This window comes from Anolis carolinensis, chromosome 1 (assembly GCF_035594765.1).
Source record: "Anolis carolinensis isolate JA03-04 chromosome 1, rAnoCar3.1.pri, whole genome shotgun sequence".
NCBI classification, from domain to species: domain Eukaryota; kingdom Metazoa; phylum Chordata; class Lepidosauria; order Squamata; family Dactyloidae; genus Anolis; species Anolis carolinensis.
This window is the reverse complement of record NC_085841.1, coordinates 210634362-210647872: the sequence shown is the minus strand read 5'-3', so window position 1 is coordinate 210647872 and position 13511 is coordinate 210634362. Positions and strand designations below refer to the sequence as shown.

Below are 13511 nucleotides of genomic sequence, written 5' to 3'. Positions count from 1 at the left end.
TAATTTTGTTTTGTATTGTTTTGCTTGATTTTTGTTGAATCTCTGCCCTGGAAATAATAACTGTGTTTACTTAAATGGTGGCTATCTCTACTACTTCAGAGACTGTAGAAACACATAGTACAGATATACATATTTCATTTTGGAAAGTACAATGCTAATTTAAACTGAACTGGGCAGTGAGAATTAAAATTCTCAAAATACGAGGAACTTCTAGGAATTGGTTTGGATTGAGGAAAACATCATATGGATCTTTAAAAAAATCAGTTTGCACAGGAATAAAACCTGAGGCCTCCAAACTTTCCTCCCATTTGCAGGTACCCACTCTTGCTAAACACTTTGAAAGACACCAAATTATGACCAAAGAATTTGGTGGCTGAAACCTTCTACATTTGTCTCTTTGCAATGCTTTTATTGTGCAAGTTTGTTTCCCCACTCACTGAAGGAAGGCTAGAATTGTCCACAGTTATACTAATCCTGTGTTTTTCCACCGCTGCTTCTATCTTTTTTCTTACCCGAGAAACTACATGGGGTAAGGGGAGACACTACAGCTGTATGTTTTTTATAGAGAGCAGGAGCTCTGTCTGGAATTATATCCTGCATTCCTTGGATCATGAACTGGGTCAGTATCACTTCTGCTACACCATTAAATTAACCCGATAGTCCAGCAAAATCCTAGCATGTATATTTCTGTATTGCTGGTAGAACATACATATGCATTGTGATTCATTTTAGAAGCTATAAGAAATCCTAGTTAAATAAGGATGCTTTTGTTCCTTTATTTCAGAGGTGTCAAATTCGAGGGCCACATAATCCTTATGGTTGCCTTCAAAGGGCCACTGAATCCATGGACAGAGAATCTGTGTATATAGAGAGGTTTTTAACAAAGTGGCTGGTGCTCTTTAGTTTTTACCCAGTTTGGCCCCCCAGCTCCCATCACTTTTGATTATCTACCATACAGACTGGAGATAATGGGAATTGTAGCCCAATAGCACTTGTGGCTCTGAGGTTGAGGAAAGATTAAAGGACATTTTAAAGCCAGATATCATATCCACAAGCCTTATAAATTCAATCCCCAATATTCTGACGAAACAGAACTAACTGTAGCCTTCCAGATGTTACTGTATCACAACTCCCATCAGCTCCAGTCATCATGATGAGGAGGAGGGGGAACACAGGAGCATTTCAAGGGTCACATACAATGACATGGTGGGCTGGATTTGACCCACGGGTCTTAAGTTTAATACACGTGCTTTATTTTATATCAGGGAAGAAAACAGTGTTGTCCCTTAAGGACCCTTTCACAGCCCCAGGACTTCTCCCATCCTTTCCAGATTTGGAGGGGACCTCAGGAAGGAAAAGCAGAACTTTTTACTCCAGAGATCCTTTAAAAGAAGGTGCAGCCCACCCCCCGCACACAGCTTTTTTAAAGTTGGAAAAGTATTTTTAGAAAACAAAAAGTGGACTTTCACCCACTTCTGGTCCATCTTTCTGTTCCACCCCACCCAAGTGCAGATCCTCAGAGTTTGCTTTCTTATTTTACATCATGAAATAGCAGAACAGAAGGATGGGAGATAAATCGTAAAAATAAATGAAATCAAATAAATAAGAATAACTTTTGAACTGGGTCACAGAGCTCTCGTTTCAAACAGGGTAAAGGCCAGACAACCCTGCATTAATATTGCAGTTAGGGATAATGATGATAAATGAAGATGAGAAAAAAATCTTGTTCTTTCAATTTACAATACTTCTCTCTCACTAGGTGGTTTCAACTTCTGGGAAACAATCCTGTATTCATGGAAATAAATTTAGATGGGGACAAGAAAAGAGGGAGAAACATTATGTTAAAAACTCCACCCTGGAAATGGGCGAAGAGAGGAAGTCTGCTTTCTCTCCTGACAGCCTGGCCTTTCACATAGGTGTCTCAACTGTTGTTTTGTTTTCGAAGTAGGGTGAAAAAAAACACAGAACTGAAGTTTTAGCAGTCAGTCAACTTTCTATCTGTTTCCAGAAAGTTCACCAGCTGCCTTCATTTCTTGTAGACATCTTGTCCAGTCATGCATCTGATTTCTCACTGACCTCTACTTTTGTTTGTGCAGGCAAATTACTGAATTCACTCAATAAAAATAGCAAAAGAGATAAGTATGAAAAATGTCCAACTGCAAGAGAATTCTGTTGATTAGACAATCTATTATTTTTTTTGCTTTTTTATTTATAGTGATAAAAATCAGAGATTTAGCCTGGGGGAGGTTAGGGGTTCAATTCCCCTCTCCGAAGATTTTCAGGTTTGAAAAAAACCTGATTTACTTATTAATTTTAACTGATTAACCAAATCCCCATGAGTGTCCACTGAAATTTATTTGGCTTGAGTGCCCACTGAAGTTTATCAATGGAGCCTGATTTCTAAATTATTTAGAACCCCACTTCATGATTCGCTAAAAAAAAAATTAAGCACCCCCCCTCCCCCCAAATTTTTTTTCTGGCTATGACTCTGATAACAATGTCATGTTTGGAGGCTGGAGGCTTTTGAAGAACTACCAAGTCCCAAGGGGTTATATTAAGATTTCGGAACAAAACTTGGCTGGTGTTCCATCACCATTTTCACTACTGTAATCTGAAGCCCATTTGTGCCAAGATGTAAATGCCGTTGAACTTCATAAGTTCAACAGCTTGCTCTCTCTCTTTTTTAGCCTGAGAGCACTAAAGCTCAGAAAGGAAGCAGTTTTCTCTTTTCTCCAGACAAAATTGGCACTGTTAATTAATGAAATGCACCCTTGATATGTAGAATGGTATTGGCAACAAGACAAATTACCAGAGCTTGAGAAAAATAATGGAGGCATTCGTGCATGGCATGCTTTGTACTGATTTGCGTCAGCCAGCTTTTAATCACCTTAGCAGCACAAGGCCTAAAAATAAAATATTTCATAACAAATAGGTTTATCGAACAATCATGATCTCCTAGGACAGGAAGCCAATGGGCCACTGGTTATAGGAACTTCCCTCTTCACCAAAGGAAGACAGGACTAACTGCAGAAAATGTGTTACTTCCATGGGTAGTCACAGAAAGGTTTCCAGCCACAGCTACTCTGCTTGGTTAAAAGGGGCACGTAGGGAGAAACCAGCATGGTGTAGAGTTGAAGGGCTGGACTAGGACTCTGGAGGCCAGGGTTCGAATCCTTGATCAGTCATATAAACCTATTAGGTGATCATAGGCAGTCACATTCTTTCAAGCTCAGAGGAAAACAAAGGCAAACATGCTCTGAACAAACCTTGCCAAGAAAACACCATGAAAGGGATGCCTTAGGGTAGTCATAAATCAGAAACAACTTGAAAACACACAACAGAAGTACCCTAAAGGTATCAGATCCAGTTTAAGATTGGAATGACACTAAGCAGGATCAGCCCTTCTTAGTACTTAGATGGAAGCCCACCTATGAACATTGGTGCTGTAGACTATATTTCAGAGGAAAGAAGTAGCAAAACTATCTCTGAATATTCCTTGCTTAAGAAATGCTATGCAGTTCATGGGGGTCATCATATGATGACAGCTGTTGTGAAGGCATATGCACACACACTTAGATCCAAATCTACTCATATCATGTCTCCTCTCAGCCTTCTCTTCTGCAGGCTAAACATGCTCAGTGTTGCACCCCAAGGCAGTGTGAGCACTCGAAAACCAGACAAGAGCCAATATAACACACTATATCTTTATTAAAACAATTATAAATCCAAAATAAATTAGGTATAGAGTCTGAGTAAGGAATAGTTCTTTTCAGAAATCAATGACGATTTCAATTGTGTAAAGGAAAAGGTCCGATATTATAACCCACAATGAGAACTCGATAGCTCTCCCAAGAAATCAAAGTCCATGAAGTTAAACAGGGAAAGAAGGCTGGCAGAAAACAGAGTTCTATCCACTGGAAATGCTTCGTAGCAATCAAGGTAACAAAGTTGTTAAAGCTGAGGCAAACTTGAATCAGGAACAAGGAATAACATCCGAAGTAAAGTCAGGGTCTACTCGAGAGTCACGGCACGGCACGGCCCGACTGGAACTGGAAAACTTGGCTTGAAACAGGAACTAGGAAGGGAGAAACCTTCCTAGAAACCGCAAGGAAATCTACCAAACAAAACACTTTTAACAGATTCTGGGCTGTTCAGAATTTGGGGAGTACAAACTCCCAAAACTTTCCCAAGGGAACGCTACCCATTGTCCCATCTGTTTGCCAGTCTCTGGCTGCAGCGGATTTCCTTTTTTGCACTTCTTTGTCTAGTCACAAAATCTCTACGATTAAAAACCCCGTTCCCAGGCGTTTCTTCCACATCTGGCTCTATCTGCGAGGGAGGACTAGAAGAATCATCTCCAATTAACAAATCTCCAGCGTCAACATCTTCAGGCACCTGCAGCTGTAAAGGCCCCTCTGTGGAGGGTGCAATGTCAGTAAATTCCTCATCATTATCTATGTCAAAGTGCAGGTCCCAAAACATTGCAGGCCTTGGTGCCCTGGCTGGCTGGGACCTAACACTCAGTTCTTTAAGCTGCTCCTCATAGGACTTGTTCTCCTTGATCATTTTAGTCGCCCTCCTCTGGACACTTTCCAGCATGTCAACATCTTCCTTCAACTGCGGTGCCCAGAATTCGACACAGTATTCCAGGTGTGGTCTGACCAAGGCAGAATAGAGGGGGAGCATGACTTCCCTGGATCTAGACACTAGACTCCTATTGATGCAGGCCAAAATCCCGTTGGCTTTTTTAGCATCCGCATCACATTGTTGGCTCATGTTTAACTTGTTGTCCATGAGGACTCCGAGATCTTTTTCACATGTACTGCTTTTGAGCCAGGCATTCCCCATTCTGTATCTTTGCATTCCATTTTTTCTGCCGAAGTGAAGTATCTTGCATTTGTCCCTGTTGAACTTCATTTTGTTAGTTTCGGCCCATCTCTCTAGTCTTTCAAGATCGTTTTGAATTCTGCTCCTGTCTTCTGGAGTGTTAGCTATCCCTCCCAGTTTGGTGTCGTCTGTAAACTTGATGATCGTGCCTTCTAACCCTTCATCTAAGTCGTTAATAGATGTTGAACAGAACTGGGCCCAGGACGGAACCCTGCGGCACTCCACTCGTGACTTCTTTCCAAGATGAAGATGACGCATTGGTAAGCACCCTTTGGGTTTGTTCGCTTAGCCAATTACAGATCCACCTAACTGTAGTTTTGTCTAGCCCACATTTTACTAGTTTGTTTGCCAGAAGGTCGTATGGGACCTTGTTGAAGGCCTTACTGAAATCAAGGTACGCTACATCCATGGAGTTCCCTGTATCGACCCAACTTGTAACTCTATCGAAAAAAGAGATCAGATTAGTCTGGCATGAAATGTTTTTAGTAAATCCGTGTTGACTATTAGCAATGACTGCATTTGATTCTAAGTGTTCGAAGACCACTTCCTTAATGATCTTTTCCAAAATCTTGCCTGGTATCGACGTGAAGCTGACCGGACAGTAATTGTTTGGGTCGTTCTTTTTTCCCTTTTTGAAATCAGTTAACTTGATCAGGCTTGCAGACTGAAAAAAGTATTATAGTGCACAACTTGTTAGCGGTTTTATTTCAAACTTGAAAGACTGCTGTGATCATGTCAAGCAGGCATGGTCACCAATACTATTTGTCAGTAAATAATCAGAAATATATGTAGACTTGACTTTAAGAGACCCCACTCAGAAAGGTCTTCAAAATATCCACAGGCTAAAATGGAACAGGTTTAACCTAATAAAGTTCTAGTAACATGCTTCACTTCCCTCTTGTAAATAGTAGCACTAACCAGCTCTTCTCTCTGGACTATCTGACCATTCCTCTCTCTTACAAAACATGTTTGTTTATGTCATGCAGGCTGGTCTCCAACCCAAATTAGCCTCCTGCCCTTTGGCTGATGGGGGACACTGCCAAACTGCCAGTGTTGAGGTAAGATTCAACTTTCAATACTACTACCTCATGTACTTGGAATGGAGGAGGTCAAATTGTCCTTTCTCTGTGGAAGCAAATGGCCTTAGACCAGGCCTACCAAACGTATGTTTGGTTGGGAAATTTTTCCAACCCAATGTGGAAGAAGGCACATTGAGTCCTCGGTTCGAGAGATGTTTTGATGGTTGCCTTAAGCTGTTATGGTGGGTGACAACCAAGTACATGAATGAAGTCTGAACCTCCTCAAACCCATTGGCTGATGACCCTGGCTATTTTCTACTTTTAGGCAAAGAAGTGGTAGGTATGCACAGAGGATGTGATGGCAGCAGAAGGTAAAGAGGTAAAAGTTAATTCTGTGAATGGATATTCTGTGGATATCTGAATTAGTAATATAGAGATTACACTTTTTAAATTGTATTTTAAGTCTAATCAAGAAGAACTTTGTTTTGCTTATAATTTCATCTTATTGTTTTTAGTCTAACCCATCCAGAGGTCTTTGTAGCAGCCAATGAACAGTGTTAACAAAAGAATTAAAGCTATATCTACATATACGGTAAGCTTCAACAAAAGAATCTTTGCCCTGCCACTGACGTTAACCTATGTAACACTGATATAGGTCCCATCTACACTAACCATGTAATGCGTTTCAAAGCTAGCTTTCAGCTATTCCGGCCAGACAACAAACCTCCATAAAAGCATGAGGAAAAATAAGCCCTTAATGAGCATCAGAGCTCTGCGATTTCTGTAATCACCATCCAGACCCCAAGCTAATTCCAGGATTTCCTCTGTAATCATCTGCACAGGGAAACCACTTTGTACAATATCAGTGTGAAGATACATTAAATGGACAGTGTAGATGTGGGGCCCTAATCACTAGTAAACATATTAAAGTTACTCATTTCCTTTTCAATGTTTCTGATCTTGCCAAAGGAAGTCTCACCCCAAACCACACACATTCCACTTGACATCAAGATTAGCATCTGAAATTTAACTTGATGTATATCAGGCTTGAGGTGTCATATGTGGCATGATACATAAAGCAAACAAAGGGAAAGGGCATAAATATCATGTTCTTCATGAAAACGTGAGCACATGAACTTCACTTCACTTAATGATCTTCACTTTGACTTGTCTCCATTTCCAAGGGTAGCCAAATTTAGCTTGGAATGCACACCCTTTAGGCATGGCAGCATTGCATAAACCAAAGAGCACAAGGGAATTGACCCATGAAAACTGCTGTTATACCCACAGGATTTCAGCACAAGGTGTTCCAGATTTGGATATGAGGAATTATGTTGAAAATGAGTTACAAATGACGCTGCTACCCATTACATTATGACTGTGTATATGCTGTATGGCCATTCCACAAATGGAAAGTTTCTGACCCAGCAAAATAATAATAATAATAATAATAATAATAATAATAATAATAATAATAATAATCTTTATTTATACCCCGCCACAATCTCCCCAACAGGGACTCGGGGCGGCTTACATGGGGCCATGCCCAGAACAATACAATATAACAGAATATAAATAGAACAACAAATCATAACACATTGAACAATACAATAAATGATAATATACACTATATTACGCAGAATCAGAAGAACACTAAAACAGGGCGGGCCGCATGAACACTAAGTTAAAACTTGGGGTGAGAAAAGGAATAAGAATAAAAACCACAGAGAACAGGGTCATAAAGTAGTGGTGCAATCTGGCGGACAGAAATTGGAGGAGAGCAGCAGAGGGGATGTATGTAGTAATTATTCTCCAAAAGCACAACGGAAGAGCCATGTTTTCAGGTCTTTCTTAAAGGCTGCTAAAGTGGGGGCTTGCCTAATCTCAGCGGGCAGTGAGTTCCACAATCGGGGGCCACAGCAGAGAAGGCCCTCTCCCTTGTTCCCACAAGGCGGGCCTGAGATATCGGCAGTGGCGACAGGAGAGCCTCCCCTGACGATCGAAGGGATCAGGCAGGTTTATGATAGGAGATACGGTCACAAAGGTAGGTGGGTCCCAAAGCGTTTAGGGCTTTATAGGTGATGGTCTGCACCTTGAATTGGGACCGGAAAGTAAACGGCAGCCAGTGGAGCTCCTTGAATAACGGAGTGGATCTTTCCCTGTAACTCGCCCCAGTTATTAATCTGGCAGCCGAACGCTGGACCAATTGTAATTTCTGGGCCGTCTTCAAGGGAAGTCCCACGTAGAGCACATTACAGTAGTCCAGTCTAGAGGTAACTAAGGCATGGACCACCGTGGTCAAGTCAGACTTCACGAGGTATGGTCGCAGTTGGCGCACAAGTTTTAGTTATGCGAAAGCCCTCCCGGCCACCGCCGACACCTGCGCCTCAGGCGTCAACGCTGAGTCCAGGAGGACCCCCAAACTGCGGACCTGTGATTTTAGGGGGAGTGCAACCCCGTTCAGCACAGGTTGCCACCCGATACCCCGATCCAACGAGCGACTGACCAGGAGGGCCTCTGTCTTGTCAGGATTGATCCTCAGCTTGTTCCTCCTCATCCAGTCCGCCACAGCGGCCAGGCACTGGTTCAGCATCCGAGGGGCTTCCTTGGTATTAGATAGAAACGAGTAGTGGATTTGCGTGTCATCTGCGTAGAGATGGCAAGGCCCTCCAAAACTCCGGATGACCTCTCCCAGCAGTTTCATGTAGATGTTGAATAGCATGGGGGATAAGATAGACCCTTGCGGGACCCCACAGGTCAATGGCCAGGGATCCGAGCAGGTATCCCTCAGCTTCACCATCTGGGAACGACCCTCCAGGAAGGACTGGAGCCACAGCAGAACCGTGCCACCGAGCCCCATCCCAGAGAGCCTCCCCAGAAGGATACCATGGTCGATGGTATCGAAAGCCGCTGAGATATCCAGGAGAACCAGCAGGGTCACACTCCCCCTGTCCAGTTCCCTGCAGAGGTCATCCACCAAGGCGACCAAAGCCGTCTCGGTACTGTGCCCAGGCCTGAAGCCAGACTGCGAGCGGTCCAGAAAATCAGTGTCATCGAGGAATTCCTGGAGCTGCGCGGCAACCACCCACTCCAGAACCTTGCCCAAAAACGGGAGGTTGGAAATTGGTCTGTAGTTGTTACATACAGTTGGGTCCAGGGAGGTCTTTTTTAATAGCGGTTTTACCTCCGCCTGCTTAAAGCAGGATGGAACTGTCCCCTGGCCCAAGGAGGCATTTATTATAGCCACAAACCAATCCAACAACCCATCTTTGGCCAGCTTAACCAGCCAAGAAGGACAAGGATCCAGAGCGCAGGTGGTCGCCCTCACAGACCCAAGAATCCCCTCCACGTCATCAGGAAGAACAAGCCGGAAAGAATCCCACAAAATCTGACAGACAGGTACCTCAGTTACCTCCGCTGGAACTACAGTTAAGCTGGAGTCCAACTCACGGCGTATCTGAGCAACTTTGCCTGCAAAATGGTGCGCGAAATCGCTGCACCGAGTTGCCAAGTCATCAGGAAGCCCCTGGGTCTCGGGAGGCCGCAGGAGCTCCCCAACAACTCGGAACAACTCCAATGGCCTGTTGGCCGCAGACGCTATGAGGGCAGTCGTGAAAGCTTTCCTGGCTGCTCGCAAAGCCACGGAGTAAGCCTTAATAGCGGCTTTAGCCCGTGCTTGGTCAGACACATCACGAGATTTCCTCCAGATGCACTCTAGTCCCCTCCTCGCACGCTTCATCACAACCAGCTCCTCAGTGAACCAAGGAGTCGTCGCGACTCTACGCAGCGAGAGGGGAGCGATCGTGTCAAGTGCCCTTGCCAGCTCACTGTTATAGCGATCAGCCAGGACATCGACAGGATCGCCAGTCTCCAGAACAGGAAGATCCCCAAGAGACCTCAGGAGTCCATCCAGATCCATCAGCCTCCTGGGGTGGACCATCTTAGTGGATCCACCACCCCTGCGGAGGTTAGAAGCAAAGGCTTCAAATACCGCACAACTCTTTTAAGACCATTCCACGCAGCACTGAATGGGTTGCTGACATACCTGCTAAGAAAATGAACTGCAAATGAAATGTCTGCCCTGGTACAATTGCTTATATACAACAACTGTCTCAGCAAAAATAGGGCCAATCTGATTTTCTTTGGGGTGAAAAATCTCATAACTATGCTAACCGCCCTAAGTCCCTTTGGGGAGAGTGGATAGGATAGAAATAAAGTTTTATTATTATTTTATTATAACACAGAGAAGGCACTGTCCTGTGTGTGTCCTTACAAACCTCAAATCCCTTGGTAATTAGAAATATTAAAATATTTCATCTATCTTTTACCAACCCCATTTTTATAGGCAGAAGAAATACCACAAATTGAGCTAAGAAACAAACTGGAAGTCAGCACAATTGAAAAATGAAATTTATTTCACCCAGGCAGCTCAAGGCTAAGGACAACATTTCTGTGCTACAGTAAGTGTAGTTCTGCACACTTCATCTTCATACCATTTAGACTGAAAAGATACAAATGTTCTTTTTGGCTGCTTCCAAACTATCCTAATCTGAAAACTGTCTTAAGTGGCACTTCTGGTATCAAGCTGAGCACTGCAAACAACTGAAGTTCTTTTTGTATGCGCCTTTATAGAAAGAAAACTACACACCAATTTTTTAGCATGCCGGCAGAAGATAGGAAATGACAAGAAGCGAAAAAGTATAGACAGCATCAAACATCATCTCTAATTCCATGCATTTGAAGTATGGAGTAATGGATCGGGAAATTTATGATACATGTGTTGCTTCTTAAATTGTCATAAATTATTTATTGTTTCAGTTACAATGAATTAATTACAATCTCTCTGTAAAATCCTGAGTGCTACTGCTTACCTGTAAAAATATATTGCGTAGCTCATTTGGATCTGCTCTTTTGGTTGTCTGTACCTATAAAGCCAAGAGAGGGAGAAAGTTAATGCTTTACTTGTAAAGTTATTCAACTACCAAGTAGGGAAAACTTCCAGTGCAATCTCTGCTGATAAGAGCAATATATCTAACAGCTTCTTCTATCTAAATGATAAAGTAAGCTCCGTACATTCAGACACGTTTGCATTGTTTGACTTCAAAGCAACAGAGATCCTTATGACAGCTGTCAAATTCAAGAGGGAGCTGTCAAGGAAAAGAAAACAGAGCCTGAAGAGAAGTACAGTATAATAAAGTTAAGCAGCAAAAGTAAAAAAAAAAATCTCCTGATAGTTGTGTACACAGGAGTGAAAACAAATAGTGGGTATCAGTAGGTACAAGGAGATATCTGCAAATGAATCTTATATACACACAATTCAGAACAAGATCAGATAGTCAGTGCAATGTAATATGTGCAACAGAATATCATGTTACTTCACATAAGGTATATTTTTCTTCTGGGTGAATTCAACATTCACCTACAAAGGAGGAAAAGGGGCTCTCATTTCAAGGCTGGCAGTTGCAACCCTGTGTGGAGTGTGCACCCTGTAACTACAATATCCTTCACACATCAATGATGTCATGTAGATCACATTGAAGAACTTTCTCTGAGTCTTTTCCCAGCTCCAAAAAAAGAAAGAAAAAACAGCTCAGGCCTCTTTAAGTAATTTGGAGATGACCTAGACAAGGATACCACTACAGCTAGATCTTCTCCTTTCCTTTACATTGAAAGTAAAAAAGCCGCCTGAAGTGTCCCATGTCCAAGGAGGCTAACATTAAAAACCAGAATGTGGGCTTCAGAGGTTAATACTTTATTATCAAAACATTTTGTTTTGTTCTTCCCCTGAGGCCTCTTCCAAGTCTGCTATCACTGGCACTCAATTGTGGAACTGAGTGTCTACTTCATACATAAAATGGCATTTCTGTACTCTATCATTATAATTATATGTTTAATTCTATTTTGATATTTATATTTTATAGGTTAAAATTGTATTGTATTTAAGGTTGTGAGAGACCTTGCATCTCATACAGAAAAAACGGGGTACCAATAATAAATATAATAATTAAAAATTATGTCAGAATAACCACCAGGTAGCAATAGATGTTAGAAGGCCTTGCCACCATGCTGAAGGGTATGGCATCAAGATTAAAGGAATAATTGATCAAGTGGTCCACAATGCATACTCTGCTCCATTTCCAAAGATGCAAAACACTTCAAGGGAAGATGATGATGATGATGATGATGATGATGATGATGATGATGATGATGATGATGATAGTAATAATAATAATAATAATAATAGCACAGTAGATTTTCAGTTAACCAATACTCAAGAAATAGTACTTTAAGAAAAAATTAAAATACAATCGATAATATAGTTTGTTGACTAAAACATTATCATTATCATTTTTGTGTGTGTGTGTGTGTGTGCGTATACAGTAGAGTCTCACCTATCCAAGCCTCGTTTATCCAAGTTTCTGAATTATCCAAGCCATTTTTGTAGTAAATATTTTCAATATATCGTGATATTTTGGTGCTAAATTCGTAAATACAGTAATTACAACATAACATTACTTCATATTGAACTACTTTTTCTGTCAAATTTATTGTAAAACATAATGTTTTGGTGCATAATTTGTAAAACCATAACCTAATTTGATTTTAATAGGCTTCTCCTTAATCCCTCCTTATTATCCAAGATATTTGCTTATCCAAGCTTCTGCCGGCCGTTTAGCTTGGATAAGTGAGACTCTATATATATATATATATATATATATATAGAGAGAGAGAGAGAGAGAGAGAGAGAGAGAGAGAGAGCACTACATTTAAGAGATTTTAGACAATTGATGTGTTAGTACCCTCTGATTAGATTTGGATGGTTTATATAGAAAGACATAAACTGCGTAAAAAGGGAAGAAAGGATGACAGTGAAACTTAGTAAATGTTTGCACAATCCTAATTTACTAATAGATACTTAGATTCATTAGATTATAACTGAAATTAGATAAAATATTTAAATCTGATAAAAATAATGAAGATGAATTTTAATAGTGAAGATCTGGGGGAGAAGACAGGACGAACATAAGATAATACAAGAAGATACGAAGACCAGACTTAAAGTTGGAGGACAATATTTCTCGTCTCTTTGTTTCAGGATATACAGAATGTTTAATACTTTGGGTAAAGTGTGTAATTGTAACTGATATGAAGAAATAGATGTATCAATTTTAACTTCATACAATGTCTCCCCCCCCCTCCAATTCCCTCCCTCTCCCTCTGCGCTATACTAGATGTTGGTAAAGGATTAATTTACTAACAATAACTTGGGCCTCTTCCACACAGCTGAATAAAATCCCACATTTTCTTCTCTGAACTGGAATATATGGCAGTGTGGACTCAGATACCCCAGTTCAAAGCAGATATTGTGGGATTTTCTGCCTTGATATTCTGGGTTATATCATATGGCTGTGTGGGAGGGCCCTCAGTGCCAGAGGGAGAAGAGGCCCATCTAGTCATTTTACTTTCAATTTCAACTTAGACGGACAAACTGGAAGGATTCAACTGGAGCTGATGAGGCTGAATTAATTTCATTTGACGCCACTTTAAGGGCCATGGCTTAATTCTATGTAGTTCTGGGAGGCCTTTAGCTTTCTCTGCGAAGGA

General features: G+C 41.4%; 1 protein-coding gene across 1 annotated transcript in view; it reads right to left on the bottom strand.

The window, feature by feature from the left end:
- slc25a12 (solute carrier family 25 member 12) overlaps positions 1-13511 on the bottom strand; it is a 99428-nt gene that overhangs the window by 83663 nt on the left and 2254 nt on the right. Inside the window, exon 2 of the mRNA XM_062964448.1 lies at positions 10778-10831. Within this exon, the coding sequence (XP_062820518.1) occupies positions 10778-10831 (54 nt within the window). The remainder of the gene's footprint in view (positions 1-10777; positions 10832-13511) is intronic.